The 21870-nt window shown below is 37.4% G+C and overlaps 1 protein-coding gene across 3 annotated transcripts in view; it reads left to right on the top strand.

The window, feature by feature from the left end:
* The window catches only part of NBN (nibrin), a 59411-nt gene that overhangs the window by 24583 nt on the left and 12958 nt on the right, over positions 1–21870 (top strand). For 2 of the 3 annotated variants that reach the window (XM_055432587.2, XM_055432586.2), the window contains exons 8-11: positions 6711–6808; positions 12426–12552; positions 14166–14432; positions 16502–16946. In XM_055432587.2, the coding sequence (XP_055288562.2) occupies positions 6711–6808; positions 12426–12552; positions 14166–14432; positions 16502–16946 (937 nt within the window). Of the gene's footprint in view, positions 1–6710; positions 6809–12425; positions 12553–14165; positions 14433–16501; positions 16947–19520 lie in introns of all 3 variants that reach the window. The other variant, XM_055432589.2, reaches the window with a different exon arrangement.

Raw genomic sequence — 21870 nt, 5'->3', positions numbered from 1 at the left:
CAAAAAATGAAAATCATGGCATCTGGTCCCATCACTTCATGGCAAATAGGTGGGGGAAAAGATGGAAACCATGACAGACTTTATTTTCTTGGGCTCCAAAATCACTGTGCACAGTGACAGCAGCTATGAAATTAAAAGACTTGCTGCTTGGAAGAAAAGCTATGACCAGCCTAGACAGTGTATTTTAAAAAGCAGAGACATCACTGAGACAAATGTCCATATAGTCAAAGCTGTGGTTTTTCCACTAGTCATGTACAGATATGAGAGTTGGACCATAAAAAATGTAGAGTGCCAAAGAATTGATGCTTTCTAATTGTTGTAGTGAAAAAGATGCTTGATAGAGATCAAATCAGTCTATCCTGAAGGACATCAACCCTGAATATTCATTGGAAGAACTGATGCTGAAGCTCCAATACTTTGGCAGCCTGATGCAAAGAGCTGACTCATTGGAGAAGACCCTGATGCTGAGAAGGATTGAGGACAATATGACCCAGCAATCCCACTGCTGGGCGTACACACTGAGGAAACCAGAACCGAAAGAGACACACACACCCCAGTGTTCATTGCACCACGAATTATAATAGCCAGGACATGGAAGCAAGCTAGATGTCCATCGGCAGACGAGTGGATGAGGATGTTATGGTACATATGCACAATGGAATATTACTCAGCTATTAAAAAGAACTCATTTGAGTCAGTTCTAATGAGGTGGAAGAAACTGGAGCCCATTATACAGAGTGAAGTTAAGTCAGAAAGAGAAACACCAATATAGTATATTAATGCATATATATGGAATTTAGAAAGATGGTAACAACAATCCTGTATGCAAGGCAGCAGAAGAGACAGAGATGTAAAGAACAGACTTTTGGACTTTGTGAGAGAAGGTGGGGGTGGGATGATTTGAGAGAATAGCACTGAAATATATTACCATATGTAAAACAGATGACTAGTGCAAATTCGGTCCATGAAGCAGGGCACTCAGAGCTGGTGCACTGGGACAACCCAGAGGGATGGGGTGGGGAGGGAGTTTCATAATTGCGGGCACATGTGCACCTGTGGGTAATTCATGTCGATGTATGGCAAAAACCACCACAGTATTGGAAAGAAATTATCCTCCAATTAATTAATTAAAAAACAAAGATTGCGGACAGGTTAAGAAGGGAACGACAGAGAATGTGATGGTTGGATGGCATCACCTACTCAAGGGACATGAGTTTGACCAAACTTCGGAAGATAGTGAAGTACCTCAAAGCCTGATGTGCTGTGGTTCATGGGGTCGCAACTAGTTGCACATGACTGAGCAACTGAATAACAACATATACAAGAATTATTATAAAGATTTTATTGTATATGGTTTGAAAATGTATTGTGACTTAGTATGCTTAAAGTAGAATAGATTTATCCATGATAATTTTCTCTCAATGTATATTTTCTGCCTCTTTTTTGTTACTTTAATAGAATTTGCAGAATATACGTCTCTTTATAAAGTAGTATTTGTTTTCCTCTAGATTATGTAATTGAGAAAGTTAAAACTCAAATATAAAATGTTTTCTGAAATAGCCTAGGAATATGTTTTTCCCTGGATGATTAGTACCCATTGAAAATTTATATAAAAATTTTTATCCCTCCTGTATATATAGGCTACTATAGGAATGGGCTTCCCTGGAAGCCCCAGTTGGTAAAAAGAATCTGCCTGCAATTCAGGAGAACCTGGTCTGATTTCTGCATCAGGAAGATCTGCTGGAGAAGGAATAGGCTACCCACTCCAGAATTCTTGGGCTTCCCTGGTGGCTCAGCTGGTAAAGAATCTGCCTGCAATGTGGGAGACCTGGGTTCAATCCCTGGGTTGGGAAGATCCCCTGGAGAAGGGAAAGGCTACTCATTCCAGTATTCTGGCCTGGAGAATTCCATGGACTGTATAGTCCATGGGGTTGCAAAGAGTTGGACACGACTGAGTGACTTTCAGTTTTCATAGGAAAGCAGAAAAAAAAGTATCAAATATACTAGAATAGTGTTTGTGATGGGGGGAGGACCATTTGAAAGCACTAAAGCAAGGATTTTTTTCCTGGACTCTATTGGTATTAATAATCGTTGAAGTACAAAGTAAAAAATCAGCCTTGGCAGTCTGTTGAGTAAATTCTTATTCAGTTAGTAAAAAGTTATTTGGGCTTATGGTATTTGTATATCTAAAATGTCCATAAATAAACAAGCTATTTCCAGTATTCATTTTTCCTATCCCAGGAGTTCTTCTGACCATGAAGGACTTTTTAAAAAAATGAATTTGCTGAAGTAAAAAGTAAAACTTCAGTCTTGTGTCCCATAAATATTTTGCTTAATGGAGATGTAGTGATTGCTATGAAAAAGGAAATACCTGTGTAACAAAAGTACCATCATATTACTACAACCAAAATGTACTGTAATTATGTTTTAGGCACTGGGGATATAATGGTAAACAAGATAGGCATGGTTGTCTGGAGGAAAAGACAGAGAGAAGTAAACAGATACCTACAGATGTGCATGAGGAGGCAGAGTAACAGGGCAGGGGCAGACGTTTATTCTAAATAGAGAACGCTTCTTTCAGGCAGTGTGTTACCTGTGACCAGTTTTTAAAAGACATGCGGACAATAGCAGTAATGGCTTACTTACTGTACACTGGCCCTGTTGTAAGCGTTTGACACACACTAAAGCATAGTTCATGTATTTAAGCCACACAGAACCCTGTGTACTTACGTACTGTAAACTGGCCCTGTTGTAAGCGTTTGACACACACTAAAGCATAGTTCACGTATTTAAGCCACACAGAACCCTGTGTGTTTTTTCGTCGTGGTTCTCATTGTGCCGAAAGGACAAAAGGGGACTGAAGAGAGGAGCCAGCATCTTAACCCACGGACTCTGGTTCCAGAGCCCATCCCGTCTTGCTGCCTTTCATGTATAGGGACCCTGAGGTAAGGACGGAGCCGGGGTGCAAGGTTGCTCAGAGGCTGGTGACCAGATCACGAGGTGACATTTTGTTCTGTAGTCTTTGGCCCCTGTTTCAGTTTGGTTTTGGAGAGAGGATGATTTCACAGTTTGAGAAAGACTGTCACTCAAAATAACACCTGTCCAGTTAGTCTAAGCCATTGATTGTCATGGAAAGTGCAGTTACATCAAACCAGTAACTTCAGCTATTGACTGAATTTCATGCACTCTGCCAACATTGGGATTGGTTAGTGCCATGACTCTCTTGATTAGTTGTCAGAAGTGGGTATAGGATATCAGTTAAATATCTCTGGAAAAGGTTAGAAGTCTGGGGGAACCATGTAACCCTGATGTTTGTCCTTGCTGAGCTGTGTTCCCAGTATCTTAGCCCAAATTTAGGAACTCTTCTTGTTGCTGATTGTTTTCTCTCTATCCTCTCTTCCTCTGCCTTCTCTTCTCACCTGTTCCATGGCTTTGCATAAAATTGAGTGCATTACAATCTTTGATTATATGATACACTGTCATCATTGAACTAAAATAATATATATTCATTTTGTTCACTAATTAGTTATTTTAAATAAATTTCTATTATTGTAAACTGTTGAGACCATCTTTGTTTGTTTCCTGCTGGTACTTATGCAGGATTTTCTTTGGGATATATTGCTGCATTACTAGGGTTAGAACATTCAACAGTCTCAAACTGTTTTCCACTTTATACTTCCACCCATGGTATATAAGAGATCAAGTTAGATACCCATCATTTTCAAGACTTGGTATTTTCAGACTATCATTTTTGCCAGCTTAATGGATATTTAATCATATCTTGTGATTTTGATTTATATTTCTCTGATCATAAGTGATGGCTGACATTTCTTCAGATGTTTATTGCACATTTAGTTTTCTTTCTTTGTGAAGTACATGTCTTTCGCCCAGTTTTCTGTTGGGATAGTTGTATTAATTTTATTAAGATAGAGATTTCCATAGTTTTATATGTTCTTCTGTGTGTGTGTATATATATTAATAGTTCTCTATAATTTTATTACATGTGTAGGTTCATGTACTCGCCATAGGTAAGATACAGGACAGTTCCATCATGTTGTTCTTTTATAACCACACATCCCTCCCCACTTCCCACTCCCTGTCCCTCAACTTTGGCAACCAATAAATTTGTTCTCCATTTCTAAAATTTTATTGTTAAAAAATAATAATATATAAATGAAATCATAGCAGCATATACCCTTTTAGAATTTTTTCTTCACTCACCATGATTCCTCAGAGATTCATCTAGGTTTTGTATATCAATCCTTTTTTATTGTTGAATAGTGTTTCATGGTATCGACAACCATATATGGGTATTTTTAATTACATTTTCCAGTTTACTGTTAATGTATAGAAGTTCACCTGACACTGATAATAATATCATATCCCACCACCTTGTCAGACTACCCTTTATTTCTAATAATTTATCTGTAGTCTTTTCTTATACAACCCATATCATCTGTAAATGATATTTCTCTCCTTTTTAATCCTTATGCCTTTGGTGCTGTTCTCTTGCATTCTCTTTCTCTCTTGGTTTTGGATGAACTGGGACATCCGAAGTGGTGATAGTAGCCACATTTATCTTACTTTAAAAGGAATGCTTTTATTGACTTTAAAAGGAATGCTTCCAGTGTTTTCTCCATTTAAGATGATGTATGTCTGTATGACATTGTTATGAAGTGTGTATTTTTTATAGCCAATCTTTATAACTAATTTTCATAATATATAGTTTCAGAAGTGTTAGTAGCTTAGTAAATTTTGAATTGCCTAAAATATTAAGTAGGTATTCATATATATCATCTGATGATACTTTTTTAAATCTGTTTTCTTTTTTAGTGTTGTTATAATTGCACAGAGTTCAAGTCTAAGTTAAATTGTTGTTTAGTTGCTAAGTTGTGTCCGATTCTTTGTGACCCCATGGACTGCAGCCTCCAGGCTTCCCTGTCCTTCACTATCTCCCAGAGCTTGCTCAAACTCATGTCCATTGAGTCAGTGATGCCATTCAACCATCTCACCCTCTGTTCCTCCCTTCTCCTCCTGCCTTCAGTCTTTCCCAGCATCAGGGTCTTTTCCAATGAGTCAGCTCTTCGCGTCAGGTGGCCAAAGTATTGGAGCTTCAGCGTTAGTCCTTCCAATGAATATTCAGGGTTGCTTCCAAAACAATGAATGTTAAGCATTTGAAAATACCTTTAAACTACTTCAGCCACTTAAAATACATATGCATATGTATATATTATTTATTCTGTGGTGTGTATATACTGCGGTTTGTTGAATCACCCACCCATGAAGGATGTGTGCGTTTTTTCAGTTTTTGTTACAAATAAAGCTGCTGTGAACATTTGTGTACAAGTTTCTTTGTGAGCGTAAGTTTTCATTTCTCTGGAATAAATGCCCACAAGTGCAGTTTCTGGATTTTACGGTAATTGCATATTTGTGTGCCTTTAAAAAAAAAAAATTGTAGTTCTTTATATATTCTTGACATTAATCGTTTTGTCACTTTTATGTATTACAGAATCTGTTACCACTTTGTAAAGTATCTTTTTATTGTGTTGATGAATTTTAGTATCCTAAAAGTTAACTATCTTTCATAGTCAGTGGTTTTTTAAAATTTTACTTAAGAAATCTTTTTCTACTCATAGATCAAAAAGATATTCTCTTCAATTTTTTTACTAATATTTTGATATTTTGTTTTTGAAATTTATTTTTAATCTATCTGAGACTCATTCTGTTTTATACCAAGGGACCTTACATGCATGGGAACATTTTTGGCTTTTGTCTGTTCGATTGAGCAATATAACTGTACTTGTACCAATACCACATTTACCACATTGTCTTAATTACTAGAACAGTTTAAGCCTTCGAATCTAGTAGGACGGATCTTTTCTTTCTGCTCTTCTTCAAAAGCATCCTGGCTATTCTTGGCTTTTTATTTTTCCATATACATTTTAGTCATCTTTTTAAAAACTTTAGAAAGAACCAAAATTTTTTATTTTACAAAGAAAAGTGAAACATTTTTCAAATGTTAAACATTTGAGAAAGACCTTTTAAGCTACTACAACCGCTTAAAATATTTCTGTAATACATATTAAAAAGAGTTTTAAAGCCCTTGAAACTTGAAGTGTAGTTTCTATATAGTATTATTAAGTTAAATTGTGTTTGGTGTATGTCATTATTCACATTACAGAATAACAAAAAATGAGTTCACCATAAGATTCCTTTAATAAGATTCATTGATACATGTAAATTTGGTAAAATGATTTGATTTACTAAACTTAAAATTATAATACATACATAGATGTAATTTATATATAGTTCTTTGTACTTTTTTCCCCTCCTCTCTCCCTGCCCTTTTTCTTTCTCTAAGTCTTAGGATTCTAGTAATCATAGATTTGCTTTAAAAAATCTGTTTTATTGCTTCATCTGAATATTACTGTTCTTAGTGTGAAAATTATAGAGTTTTAGAACTGGAAGGATCTGTATCCCTTAGCTTAGATCTGTATTTTACAGGTGAAATATTGAATTACTTAAAGGTGATGAACTTGCACAGTGTAATGTTGCTCCAGTGAATAAGCTAGTACTATATGTATTTGCAGTTCTCTCTGTACCATTAAATTGTGATATCACTTGAGGGGAAAAAGGATAGATTCAGTTGATATCATCTTAATAAAAATTGTTAATTTTAATATTATGCTTAAACTATTTTATTCTAACAGGCAGGGTCTTAGACCTATTCCAGAAGCAGAAATTGGATTAGCAGTTATTTTTGTTACTACAGAGAATTACTGTGATCCACAGGGCCAGCCCGGTACAGGTAATTAAAATATTATTTTATTGATTCTTCAGCAACTTTATATGTCAATGGGTGATAAGCCGTATGTACATTATACTTGCCGGGGTGACCAGTTTCACCATCTTTTAAAGGTCATATGTTTATCCAGTCATTGTTCATTCAGTAAATATTTGTGGCTACTAACGGAGTTGTGATGGACAGGTAGGCCTGGCGTGCTGTGATTCATGGGGTCACGGAGAGTCAGACACGACTGAGCGACTGAACTGAACTGAACTGAAGTACTTGGCACTGTTGTAAGTACTGAAGGAACAGTGGTGAATAAAGGAAACGAGATACCTGTTACTGTGAGCTTTATATCCTAGAAGTCAGACAGTTAACAAGCATACACATCTGGTAAGTTCTTCAAGGCCAAGTACCAAGAGAAAGCTGAAACATGGTGACGTGATAGTGAGTGGGAGTAGGCTCTTTTAGATTGGGAGTCAAGTGTGGTCTCTTAGTATGTCATGTTTGAGCACCTCATGTCCTGAAGTGATGGGGAAGGTCAGCGATGGAAGGATCTGGGTAGCAGAATTCCAGCTAGAAGGAACAGATCACAATCACACCTGTGTGGAGAGTGGATTCCAAAGGCCCCAGATGGAAGTGGGGCTGTGGGTAGAAGCTCCTGTGGCGGTCCAGTTGAGAGGAGCCCAGTGCCTTGGACCAGGGTGGGCAGCACGTAGAGAGCAGAAAAGCAGACGGAGGCCAGGTTTTGGAGCTAGACCCAGCAGACTGCCTGTGCAGGACTCAGTCACAGCTTCTAGTCTTTCGATTGATGACGGTGCCATCTACGGAGTTGAAGAATACATATTGTTATCCTCTCCATGTTGACTATTACAAAAGCCATTTTACGCAGAGCAACTATTACCCTTTTTTAAAAAACACATTGCCCTACTTTCTTGATAAGCTGATGTTGCCATTAAGAAGGTGGTTCGTTTCTTTTTTCCTTCTCGCTTCTTTACTTTGATATTCTTACATTATTCTCCTTTCTAACTCTTCTTTGTCTAGCTATTAGTGCATCCTTTCAGTATTTCTTTATACATTTATTTGCATCCTGGATTCCTTTTAATAGTTATTTGTCAGCAGTTATTGGACTTGAACCAAAAGGCAAGTCATGACAGCACCACCTAATTATGCACGCCAGGCGGTATCACAGGAGGTATCATTTATGTTGTAGCCCCCTGAATGGCACCTATAGAATTGGACAGTGTACCTTCTGATTGATAATAATAGCTGCCGTTGCTTGAATTTGCAAAGATTGCAGTGTTTTACATATGGCATTACAATTTAATCTGCAAAAGAATCCTTTTAAGACAGATGACATTTTTGCATTTTATAGGTGAGGAAACTGATGTACAGAGAGGTTAAGAAATTATCCAGAGGTCACATAAGAAATAAGTTAATTCAGACTGACTCTTTAAGTCAAAGCTGTTATGATACTATTCTGTTGCTCTTGTGATTGATGGTGTGGGGGTTACTGGGAGCAAATGTAAAAGGACAGACAGCTAGTTCTTAGATTTTATGATCTGGTGAGCATGTTAATTCACCTGAAATCTCTACCCTTTCCCATGAGTGCACAGGATATACTTCTGTCTGTAAACAGTTAACCTTCAAATACAGTTTTAAGAGCTTGTGAAGTTTTCATTATAGTTGTGGTATGGTGACTGTTTCCTCAGAATTCATGACTGAGATTCTTAGAATTTATCCTTAGAGTCAGAAGTGAAGTATCTCTTCAACCTCTTTTAGAAAACTACTTTGATGTAGATACCAAAAGTGAGCCATGTTCTTTGAGAAGCTCTCCCACTGGAGAGCTCCCAACCCTTTAGAAATAGCATATACTGTAAATACTATTTTGTTGGCAGTGGATTTCTGTTCTATTATAGAAAAAACAAAACCCTATGTATAACTTCAGATTTTAACAGCACAACAAAAATATGTAAAAATAAACAATCATTGAGTCTACGTGAGTGGCTCCCCTTTCCCAGTACCTGTTAGGGACAACTGTCCTTTGTTTTTCTTTCAGAAAACTAGTTCTCATTTAGATAGATACTTCAGAAACATTTTTTTTTAATGCAGATTGACATTCTCTGTAATTAAGGATGTTGTGGGATGCAGCCAACTCATCAGATTTTTTTGGTTTGTTTTGCTTGATTTTAACCTCCTGTTTATTATATAAACTCCAAGAAACTAAGAAAGGACTGAGCTAGAGAGGAGGTACTCAGACCATAAACTTCAGTCATTTCTTTACTCATCCAAGACCTGAAATTCTCCCTCTGTAGCTTCTGCTCTCGAGACTTGCTACCATCCAGATACTGCCCTATTTGAACCCTCCGTATCTTTCTTTCCTGAGGGCTGTTACAGTTGCCCCCAGTGAGAGCCCTGCCTCCATATTCATCTGTACAGTTAATTTTTCACCTTGCCGCTAGAACCACCTTCCTGTTTCCTAAAAACTTTTGCTTGTTCTTATTATCTGTCAAATAAATCCTTAAGCCCTTTGTCTAGACATTTGAGCTTTCAACAGTTTAGCTGTGGCCTATCTCTTTCCATCCTCATCTCTTTTGTTTAGTAAACTTCCCTAGAGAATATATGTGACATGTTTTTTTAGAATTTCTCAATTGATTTGGGAATAATTCTAACTTATAATAAAATAGCTTATTTATAACATGCTGCGTTTGTGGATGTGCCATGCTCCGTGACCGTGCTCATCACACTGCTCTTCAAAGTCTGCCTCATTTCACAAACGCACACCTCCTTCATGAAGCTTTTCTAAGTCTTTTTCCTCTCTCACTACTCTTCTCCAGGTTAATTATTCTGTTTTATTTATCCCAGTAACTTTCCTTTTTTGCATTCCAGTTAGAGTTTCTTTCTACTTTGAAATGTCACCAGTTGTTTCCATGCCTCTTTCAGCCACTGGATTGATTGTAAGCTTTTATTAATTTCGAATTCTCTGACATCACCAAGCACAGTATTTGTTTGTAGTTGATATGAATATTGGCTTAATTGAACTAAGTTACTGGTAGGTACATAAGATTATCTTTGCTTGGATGGGCCAACAAAGTTTTATCATTTATCAAAGTTTTTATTACATTTCTGCTGTTAGAAAGGTATTTATGGCCAGAAGGTCCTTAGAGATCATCTACTCTTTCTAATATTAAAAGGTAAGAGACCTGAAGGCTAAGAAAGTTAAGGTCCTATAAATAAAATGGCCAAGAGTGTGTGTGCTCAGTTGCTAAGTCATGTCTGACTGTTTGCAGCCCCATGAACTATAGGCCGCCAGGCTCCTCTGTCCATGGATTTTCCAGGCAAGAATACTGCTGTGGGTTGCCTTTCCTCTTCCAGGGGATTTTCCCAACCCAGGGATCAAACTTGTGTTTCCTGCATTGGCAAGCAGACTCTTTATTGCTGAGCCTCCTGGGAAAAGCTCCAAAATGGCCAAGACAGTTCTAAAATTTGGGTTTTCTGACTACTAGACCAGTACCTTTTCTGTTGTGTTATTTCATATGGAAACATGGTCATAAGAAATTGGTAAAATGTGTTATAATTTCTTGCATGTATTCATAGGTAGGTCTGTGTGGGTTCCGAATCATAGCCATCTGACTCATAAACAGTTTTAGAACACAGCTAGTTTGGGGGGAGCAGAGTGAATGCATTTCCTCCTTTTTCTTCATCCTCTGTTTCCTCTTTTCCTTTCATATTCATTCCCTTATCTTTCAACAGGTATTTTTTGACCCGTTGTTATATGCCGTTAATTATTCTACAAACTTGGAACAAAGAGGTGAACAGGGTGGAGCGGACCCCTCTCATTGTGGTGTTCTAAGGAGAGCACTGTCTTTCATCTTGCTGTTGAGGGACAGTTACTCTGGTTCATTAGGTTCAATTCATGTGTTTCCTCTGGGCTTGCCTCGTAGCTCAGTTGGTAAAGAATATGCCTGCCATGCTGGAAACCCAGGTTCAATTCCTGGGTTGGTGAGATCCCCTGGAGAAGGAAATAGCAACCCACTCCAGTATTCTTTCCTGGAGAATCCCATGGACAGAGGAGCCTGGCGGGCTACAGTCCGTGGGGTCGCAAGATAGCGACGCAGTTCAGCGACTAAGCAACCACCACCATGCGTTTCTTTCAGTGATTATATGCCCATGTTTAATTACTGGTTTTCGTAAACTGTTCAAGTGAAAATGAATTTTAGGGTATGTATATAAAAGGAATGCCAGTGAGCTTTTAAGGTGCTCAAATAATGAGAGTGATAGAAGTAAGTTAAATACCTGAATTTGGAATTAGTAATAAACATTTATTAAATACATCCTATATCAGGAGGATCTAACAGTGATGATTTAGTTTTGATACTTAGTAAATGTCAACTTAAAATTTTTTTCAGTTTTTTTAATTCCATTAACTTGTTTATATCCATTATATACCAAACATTGCTCAGAGATTGGGGATATAGAAATGAGCAAGACTCGGTTCCTGTTCTCAAGGAGGTTCCAAGTCTAGTGAGAGCAAGTAACAAGCATGGTGTAACATGGAGATAATGATAACAGCTGGCACTTGCATGGAGAAGGAAGGGGCACCCACTCCAGTACTCTTGCCTGGAGAATCCTGTGGACGGAAGAGCCTGGTGGGCTGCTGTCCATAGGATCGCACAGAGTCAGACACGACTGAGGTGACTGAGTGTGCGTGCGTGCATTGGAGAAGGAAACGGCGACCCCTCCAGTGTTCTTTCCTGGAGAATCCCAGGGACAGAGGAGCCTGGTGGGCTGCCGTCTGTGGGGTCGCACAGAGTCGGACACGACTGAAGCGACTTAGCAGCAGCAGCAGCAGCACTTGCATAGTCCTTAACTATGTTCCAGGATTTTTCTAAGTGCTATCCATCTATCAATTCATTTTGCCCTTAAAACATGTGAGGAAAATATTATAGTTATCCTCATTTCATAAACGAGGAAACTAAGGCACAGACAGTTTAAGTAATACAGGTCACACAGCATTAAAAAGTTAAAAAGAGTGTGTTAACAGTTAATAGAGTGATGTAAAGGGTGGTAGGGGAGCCAAAATAAAGGGCACGTAATTCAGTGTGGGAGGTTTAAGAAAAGTATTCCAGAAGAGTGGCACTTGAGTTAAATTTCTTTCCTTGTGTATAAAATGATGAAGTGATCATTATACTTTTCTGGAGTAGCCAAAAAATATATGTCTAAAACTGTTTATCTCTTCAAATAGTATATTCCTTCTGAAAATTAAATTTTCCTTGATTTTGATTTGTGTGGATATACTAGAATACTTTTTGTGGGGGGAGAAATTTTAATTTTTTGGTCTCCTGACTAAAGCATAATTTGAATTAGAATTTAAGTTGAGTTTATTTTTATTTAAGTTGATAATTGTTTAATAGGAAACAATTGATGTAAATTTGATGTAATTTTAACATGATTTGGTTCAGATAAGTTCATCACAGATGCCAGTAGGCTGCTGCTTACAGGCTGTTGAGTATTTGGAGAAAACTGTGTGCTATAGTTAATTCCCTCAATGTGGCTCACTCCTAGCAACTTTCCATGACCAAATGTCCTTCTTGTGTCTAGCAATTGTGATTCTTTCTTTCACTTCTGTGATTTGCAGGGTTGAAGACAACAACTCCAGGTCCAAGCCTTTCCCAAGCCTTACCAGCCAATGAAAATTTAATGCCAAATGCCTCAGTGAATACTGCAAATGTAGCTGACACAGAATCAGAACAAGCAGATACATGGTAAAGCTTCATTGATAATGAACTATTGTTATTATTCTAGTAATAAATTAATAGTATATTCAAGAAATAAAGTCAATGCCTTATCAAGTGATTTATTGGGAGATAAAGTATTTGGAGTGTGGGATGCCAGGGAAAATAATATTTGGGGACAGGGTTTAGCGAACTTTTTATAAAGTACTGGAAAATAATATTTTTGACTCTATGGGTTGTTGACCTCTGTCACAGCTACTCAACTCGCTACTGTAGAATTAAAGCAGCCATAGACACATGTAAATGAATGAGTCTGGCTATACTCCAGTAAAACTTAATTTACAAAAACAAGTGGTCAGCCTTGTTTGTCCTGCAAGTTGTAGTTTGTCAACTCCTGAAGTAGATAAAGTTGTTGTTTTTTTTATCCCTTGCAAATGTACATAGAAGACTACAAAGAATTACAGTTTTATTTGTGAGTGGTGTTTTATGGTTCTCTACGTAAAGATGGTTTTTTAAAATTGATTTTTGATTTTTTTGGAAAGCAGAGATAGCTCATAAGTATCCTATGGCAGTTTTTTACTTAAGACACTATTTTAAATCCATAATGAATTATTCATATTGAAAGATACTTATGGTAGCACTGCTGCTGCTGCTAAGTCGCATCAGTTGTGTCCAACTCTGTGCAACCCCATAGATGGCAGCCCAACAGGCTCCTCTGTCCCTGGGATTCTCCAGGCAAGAATACTGAAGTGGGTTGCCATTTCCTTCTCCAATGCATGAAAGTGAAAAGTGAAAGTGAAGTTGCTCAGCTGTGTCTGACTCCTAGCGACCCCATGGACTGCAGCCCACCAGGCTCCTCTGTCCATGGGATTCTCCAGGCAAGAGTACTGGAGTGGGGTGGTAGCACTATATTATACCATAACTAAGTTTTCACTGTACCTATGTTTTGTATTGAAACTGTGTAACTTTTAAAAGAGAAACTATTAATTTTTTGAAAGTCAGTTGAGTGACAACTCTAGGTTTTTTGTGAAATAAGAATGGCAAAAAAACCCATAAGAATAGCAAAGATAATATTTATTTAACCATACATTGTAGAACTGTGTGTTTATGTGTGAGTTTAAAATATTTTTCTGTTAATCTAGAGTTCTAGTCTCCTTTTGGTTGGAATATAACCATTTCAGTTCACTGAAAGTGATTGAAATACCCCATTATATCTGCTAATGGAATTACTGCTTGTTCTTTTTCTGAATTTCTAGTTTTTATCATTGTTTTTTACATGCAAGTAATTTAAAAATTTTAAAGCAAGAAACACTTAGGAATATGATGGTTTAATTTATAATAAGATACAGGGTTATTATTTCATGTGTGTTTGGCAGTTTTTTATAGAGCATGCCTGACAGTATGTGCTGTAGGGGGTGGAGAGAAGGATATCCATTACCTTCAGGGAGCTTTGATGTCAGAGGACCTGCTTTCTTGAACGATATTTTGTACTATATATTATAAAATATATTCAATAAACTGTTATCTCAAGACAACTATATTCTAAAGCTGTATTATATTAGTACTACTTAAAGGACTTTGTTTCTGGATAAAAATTGCTGTAAATTTGATTGTTTACCATACATTCTTTTCTTTTGCTGCAGTATGGATTTGAGTGAAAGACCGAAAGAAACCAAAATATTTGGAATGGAACCAAAATGTAGAATACTTTCACAGGAAACATCCGCTGTGAAGAAACCCCACAAAATAAGCTCTAATAATAATATAGTGTCAAATACTCTGGTTAGGATGAAAGCCCCAAGCTATCAGCTTTCACCGACTAAACATAAAAGTAGAGGTTGGTCTTCTCAGCATCAGCAAACCAACTCCATCAAAGACTATTTTCAGCCACTTACCTCTCCCAAAAAAAGGTATAATTTTTAATAATAATGCTTTGTGCCTCTAAAAATATCAATACTTGTTTTATAATTGAAGAATGGTACTAAGTTCATATTCTCTGTAAGTATGCTTCTGTAGAAAGCTGTGGCCCTTTGAGCTTATTCCCTCTCAGAAATGTCCACATTGCCTTCTTACCTAAGTTCATTTCTGGTGCTGTTGTTCAGCTGCTCAGTGGTGTCCAATTCTTTGCAACTCCATGGACTGCAGCTCACCAGGCTTCCCTGTCCTTCACCGTCTCCTGGAGCTTGCTCAAACTCATGTCCATTGCATCAGTGATGCCATCCAACCATCTCGTCCTCTGTCGTCCCCTTCTCCTCCTGCTTTCAATCTTTCCCAGCATCAGGGTCTTTACTAATGAGTTGGCTCTTCACATCAGGTGGCCAGAGTATTAGAGCTTCAGCTTCAGCATCAGTCTTTCTAATGAATATTCAGGATTGATTTCCTCTAGGATTGACTGGTTGATCTCCTTGCGGTCCAAGGGACTCTCAAGAGTCACTAAGTTCATTAGACTTTCTCTCATTTTTTTCCTTCTGTTGTTTCATTTGCTGAAAAGCTTTCCCACACCTGAGTTTTTTTGACCTACATGTTTCCGTTGGTTAGGTCTCTCATTTCCTCTAGGACCATGCTTCATCATTTATTCTTAATTTCTAGCACCTTTAGTATCTTCTTCTAGGTCCTTTTCTTCTATATTCAAAGACTCTATCTCAATTTTAGTTTTCAGAACTTTCCCTTGACTTGATTTCCTCCTGAAGCTACTGCTCTTTGTCTTTTAAATTCACTGTTAAACTTATAAGAGGACATTATTATCCCCATTCCTGTGTGAAACATTTCTTAACTAACAGTATTTCATCATGACCCGACATCCTTGAAAGTGGTCACTGACACACGTCACACCTCTCGTGGCCTTTCGGTGACACTCACCTCTTCAGCCTTTGTTCTCCTTGTGATTTCTTCTTGGTTTTCTGTGGTAGTGTCCCAGTTTTTCTGTTTTATTTTTTTGCCTCTCTGACTTTGTTCCCATTGAGGACTTCTTTTCTTCCTACTATTGTTTTATTTCAGGTTATAAACGATTGGTATATTTGGTCCTGACCTGGTAGTATATCACGCCTACTTTTCCGCAGCAATCTGCTTTGTCCCTAAGCGTAGGCGTTAAGACTTTCTGCCCGTGTCATGGCACTGCATGTGTCATTGTTTGCAGTTGACTGTGCCACCTTTGACTGTTTCTCCTCTGCCTCCCAACACAGTAGCGTTGATTCTTATTTTAACTGTCTCGTAAATATCTCTTTCCATCTGTTTGTGTTGCTGTCTTTCTAATTCAAACTGTGATTATTTGAGTTATTACAGAAACCCCTTGGTTGGTTGATCAGGCCCCTGACATTGGTTTAGAGTCATTAAGGCATCACTCTTAACTGTTCCAGTTCAGCGTGCATCTGTCATCCGGAGAGCAGAGACCCAGTTTGTATGTCTCTGTTGGCCTCAGTACCGTTTCAGTGAGTTAAGTATTCAGCACTTACTGAGTGAACGATACAGCATTATGTAGAATACACTTAGTCATATATTCACATATTACTTGCAGTATATAATCTTACACTATATTCTGGATTTAGCCACTTCAACTTACTGTCTTGAATCTGCTCTCGTGAACTGAACAGGTTTTAGTCCCAGGGTAATTTTTCCTTGCCCACAAGTTCCCTACATTACAAAGTAAGCTGTTTTTTTCCTGACAAGTCTTGTATTTTATATTCTTCTACCTTTTCTTTCACACTGATTCATCAACTATTGCAACTTTTTAAAAAGAAGATAAACATCTCTCTTATTTAAACTATGGGATTGATCAGTCCTATCAAAACAGTCAAGTGTGTATGAATTATGTACTATTTTCAGATGTCTACTTTTTTTATTTCTGGTGAGATTGTTAATCAGTAAAACCAGGAATATTGTCAATTAAATGAAAAAGGGGGTAAATATTGCCAAACTAAAAACTTACTTCGCTGTGTTCATTTTCTGTTTTTGTTTTCTTCTCTCCTTTTTTGAACCCAAGGGAAAGGGATGAAGAAAATCAAGAAATGTCTTTATCCAAATCAGCAAGATTGGAAATGTCTTGTTCTCTTTTAGAACAAACACAACCAGCTACATCCTCGATAAGGAAAGATGAGGATGAGCACCTGTCTCAGAATGTGCCTGTGGAAAAAAACCCAGATAACTCATATGCGGATACTGATTTAAAACCCACTGTGAAAAATTATGCCAATAAGTCTCTTTTTACAGAAAAACTAAAATCAAAGAAAAGAAAAGAAATCGATGATTTAGCCATAGAAGATGAAGTACTTGAACAGTTATTCAAGGATACAGAACTAGAGTTAGAAAGCGAAGTGAAAGTTCAAAAACAAGAGGAAGATATCAATGTTAGAAAAAGGCCAAGATTGGATATAGAAACAAATGTCACTTTTAATGATGAAACAAAACCAGAAAGTAACAAAATAACTGTAAGTAACATTGTTTATTAAGAAGTATTGCAAATAGGAACTTAGAATGTTAAAAAGTACTTTAGATATTTGTATTGATAGTATGAGCAGTCCTCCATTCTATTTGGGGAAAAAAAATAGAATCTTCTACATCCCGTATTAAGTATGAGTTTGTTGGTTGATAAAGTAAATGTTAAAAATGCAAAGATTCCTTGACTATTTATAATAGATGACGACAACTAAAATTGTTATTCATGATTGTTTTAATAGATTTCCAGGCTGTACTATTTTATTACATCAGATATTTGGCCATGATATTAAGTATAGGAGGTGCTTTAATAGAGTAAACAGGCCCTGGGAGATTAAGAAAGTTAGCAAAACAGAGTATCTACTTAAATTTTTAAGATAGAGCAAGTGTAACATCATTAGAGATTTTTAATTTTCATTTTTATCTTTAATGTTCCATCGTCTTTTCACAAATATTGGTAATTTGTTTTACTCACTTTGTTCTAAGACAACAAAGATTATTTTTTAGATTATTTCATATTTTATGTATTATTTAGTAGCCTACTGTTTGTAGATTAGTTGCCGCATTAGGTGAGAGCACAGGTACAACGATTTGATAAGCGTTTGTTGAGAATCTGAAGATTCCCTGGTGGTGCAGTGGTAAAGAATCTACCTGCCAAATGCAGGAGGCGCAGATTCGATCCCTGGGTCGGGAACATCCTCTAGAGTGGGAAATGGCAACCTACTACAGTATTCTTGCCTGGGAAGTCCCATGGACAGAGGAGCCTGGTGGGCTACAGTCCATGGGGTCGCAGAGTCAGACTCAATTGAGTGACTGAGGATGAGAACCTAGTGTGTATCAAGCACTATATACATCTATAACTGTTATCGAAGAATCAGAATATATGTCCTGTTTAGCCGACCCCCTGGAGAAGGGAACGGCCACCTGCTCCAGTATTCTGGCCTGGAGAATCCATGGACTGTATAGTCCATGGGGTCACAAAGAGTCGGACACGACTGAGTGACTTTCACTTCACTTAGCCTATACACTGATATCTTCATATGAAGGAAAGAGTCTTCGCTGTTCATTACTTCTTATGAGTGAATACTTAATGCCTTCTTTGGATCAGTGCATCAGAATCACCTGGTGAGCTTTTAAAAATAGGGATTCCCAGACCAAAGGCCCAGAGATCCTGATTCAGCATGTCCAATTTTCTTTCCAGAAAAAATTCCTGCATTGTATTAGTTAAAAATTCCTTTGCTGTCTTTAAAAATTCTAAGATCAGTGGCTTAAATAAGATTTTTTTTTTCTTATAGAAGATGCCCAGAGGTAGGTAACCTAAGCTGCTTGGTAGTTGCTGGTATTAATTTCCTTGGTGTCTGTCTTTCTGCTCCATGAGATGGCACCTCTGGCCATCAGGTCAGCTTGCCTGGGAGGAAGAAGGTGGAAAGGAACCAGGGTAAAGGGCTTTCCGCTTGAGTCCAGTCTAAGGAGCTTTCTCAGAAACTTCACTTGACAACTTTGGTTGTTGGCCAAGATTTAGTTATGGTCTTTGCCAATCCCAGCCCTAGCCCTCAATCTCCCAAAAGGGTCTGGGAAATGCTTTTAAACTTAGTACATCACTTAGGACAACACTGTCCCTTAATTAATATAAAAGTTATATTAATAAGGGAGAAAAAGAATGGATCCTGAGATATCTGTTAGCAAGACTGAGAACTTCAGAGACAGACAAGTCCTTTATTATCAAAGTTTTAAGATTAGTTGTCACGTTACATAAAAGATTAATTGAACCAAGAGGTTTATATATCCTATAAGTCACTTCTGTAGCAATTTCCATTGTAGTGGAGAATTAGATAAGTTTGTTTAATATGGCATTTGATGAAATCCAAGGGATGATGTCCTAAGTTTAATAAATTTATATCCCTTTATAAAGATACTTATTAGATATATTTATTCTACTTTAACTCTGAGTTTTCATTGTCACTTCAGGTCCAGACTGTACAAGAATCTGTGTTCTGGCTACTACTTAATACTACAGTCTTTAGAAAGTCAGGCCCTATTTACATTACCTTGGCCATGCCTTTGGGAATGCCTTTTCCTTGTGGGACCCTATCCTCCTATATTTCTAATTTTTCCTGATTTTTTTTCTAGTCTTCTTGTCTTTTTACATAGTTTATATCTTTTTTAATAGGCTTTTTTTTCTTTTTCTTAAATTCTTTTGCAGATGGGTCCACCACTCGGCAGTACCACAGCTCTGTCTGACAGAGTTGTAGTTTTAGTCACAGGATACTTTGGTCAGTCCTGTCTGCTAATTAATTCATATGACCTGCTTTGATCACACCTTCTCCCAGGGCTCATGTCACTCAAGGAATTGGGCATTAGGGCCTATAGTGGGAGAGATAAGAAGTGAGCAGTATATACCCTCCAGTGGTATGAGAACCATTAAACAGATTTTTGTGGACCTGGAAAGACCTTTCATTTAATGCCAAGGTTTATATGCTGTACAATGATACCAGGGAATATAATTATTTTATTTTGCTCTATGATTCTGCAGCATAATTTCCTTTGTCCTCTTTTTTTCCTTTAAGAATTCATGACAATCTGAATGAAAACGTGGTACAACACAAATATGCAGCGTGCTTTTGGAGAGCGAGTAGCAACTTGATTGTGACACGCTTCTGGGGTACTAAAGCTAAAGCACTGTTTTCATGCTTTTTCAGTAAGAACCTTGTTAACGAAAGTAGTTTTGCTTTCAATGTAAGGTAATTTTTTAAAACTTTTTTTGCAAAAGGAAATCCAAGTGAGAATACTGGAATGGATTGCCATATTTTTCTCCAGGGGATCTTCCCAACCCAGGAGTTGAACCTGCAGCTCCTGCCACGTCTCCTGCATTGCAGGCAGGTTCTTCACCACCGAGCCACCAGGGAAGCTCAAGAAGGCAAAATTGTGATACTTCTGTCTGGCATTGGATTCCTTAGCAGTATATCAGAAGGATGTTTTCTCAAATACATTGATAGTAGAATGATCATTTTTCTGTTTAGGGATTAAATATGGATTCTAGCATGTCTGTAAGATTTCCTATAAGCTAAAATAGAAAGCTATTAGCTAGATACCCCTGTTAGGAGTTTATCCTTATGTGAATGACAGCTGTGCCAGAGTCTTGGCTTTGCTTTCAATTCCCCAGTCTTCATAAAATGCCGACACGACTCCACCTCCTTGTTAACATTCCTTCTGACAGCACCCACTGTCTACAGAAGTCTCTTCTTCAGCTCTTGTCCACCCTTCTACTTTGAATTAAGGTTTCCTCTCCTCTTAAACACTATGTGCTCAGTCACTCGGTTGTGTCTGACTCTGACCCCATGGACCGTAGCCCACAAGGCTCCTCTCTCCATGGGATTCTCCAGGCAAGAGTACTGGAGTGGGTTGCCATGCCCTCCTCCCCCAGGGGACCTTCCCAACCCAGGGATCAAACCTAGGTCTCCCACATTGCAGGCAGATTCTTTACTGTCTGAGTAAAGAATACAGGCTTGTCTTTACTAGGCTAGCCTGTAGCATCTTTGAAAGCCTGGCAGCTATACCTGTCATTTACTGGATACCATCATGCTGTTTACAGCAACGTACGCCGAGGTAGTACTGTGCACACTGAACAGATTTGGAAACCGGCAATAGGAGTTGTGTAACTTGCCAAGCTGACCCATGTAGGTCTTGACACTGGGACGGAAATCCTTGGTTCACCCTATTCTTTTGGCTGTTCCCTTTGTCAGCTTTCTCAGAGTGTCATTCATTCATTCTAGGCATTGGGCATGCTAACATGAAAGGCAGTCTGAGAGGATACGTTTGATAGAACTTTAGGAGGTAGAATCTCTAGGACTTGGTGATTGACTTAATAAGGGAAATGAGGAGAGAGGAAAAAGTATTGGAAAATTCCCAAGCTTACAGTCCAAACTCTGGGTATGGTTTTATAGTGTGATTCTCTGAGATAGGAAATAAAAACTTGCTCAAGGGGATGAGCAAGTTTGAAGGGAGTAAGACAGAATGGGGAAAAAAAGGTAGGGGGTTAAAAATGTGATTGTGGTAACAACTTACAGGGTGATGTATGTGAAAATACTCAATGAAAAGGCATGTGGTAGCCTTGGAATAGACATTTTTAATCTTACTACTGATAAATAACATTAATTTCTTTAGTCTAAGCAAGCTCAGAGTACATTTTGCTTTTTCTTTCCAACTTATTATTAATGTTATTCTGCATTTTTATTACTGAATCATTGAAAGTTTGATATAAAATGATATGCCCCCCTATTGTATCCAAAGGGATTGTCATTTTTATTGAAAGTATTAGAAAGTTATCTGTGTAATGTACTTTTATCTAGTACATGAGCTGGATGTATGAATATGAAGGATAGTATGATTTTATGCAAGGGAGTCTCCATTTTTTTATAGATAAATACCTTGAACAATTAAAATAACTCTTCCTGGATTAAGAATATTTAACATTCAATTCTAAATAAATTTAGATAGACTTCCTTAAAAATTTTTTAATTTTGACTATAAAAGTGATACACAATCATGTCGAAATATGAAAAATAAAAATATAACAATTTGTTGATAATCCTATCTTCTGTAGATAACCACAGTTAATATTTTGGCATTTTCTTCTTTAAATCTTACTTTTCAAATTGGACTCAAATGTTAATGCAATTTTACAGCCATTGTAATTCCTTTATATTATGATCATTTCTCATATTGTACCCTTTGTATAACTTATATGAACTTAGGTTGCTTCCAGTTGCTTACTCTTATAACTCATCCTACAGTTTTTTTCTAAATATATTTCTATTCTCATCTCATAGTTTCTCTAGGAAAGATACTCGAAAGTCATAGATCAAGAACATGAATAATCTCTAAGCTTTTCAGAAAGGTTCCATCTTGTAACTCTTA

This window comes from Moschus berezovskii, chromosome 16 (genome assembly GCF_049115385.1).
Source record: "Moschus berezovskii isolate FMDL1 chromosome 16, NW_MosBer_1.0, whole genome shotgun sequence".
Lineage (NCBI taxonomy): Eukaryota > Metazoa > Chordata > Mammalia > Artiodactyla > Moschidae > Moschus > Moschus berezovskii.
Note: the sequence above shows the minus strand (reverse complement) of the source record. Positions and strands in the feature narration are given on the sequence as shown.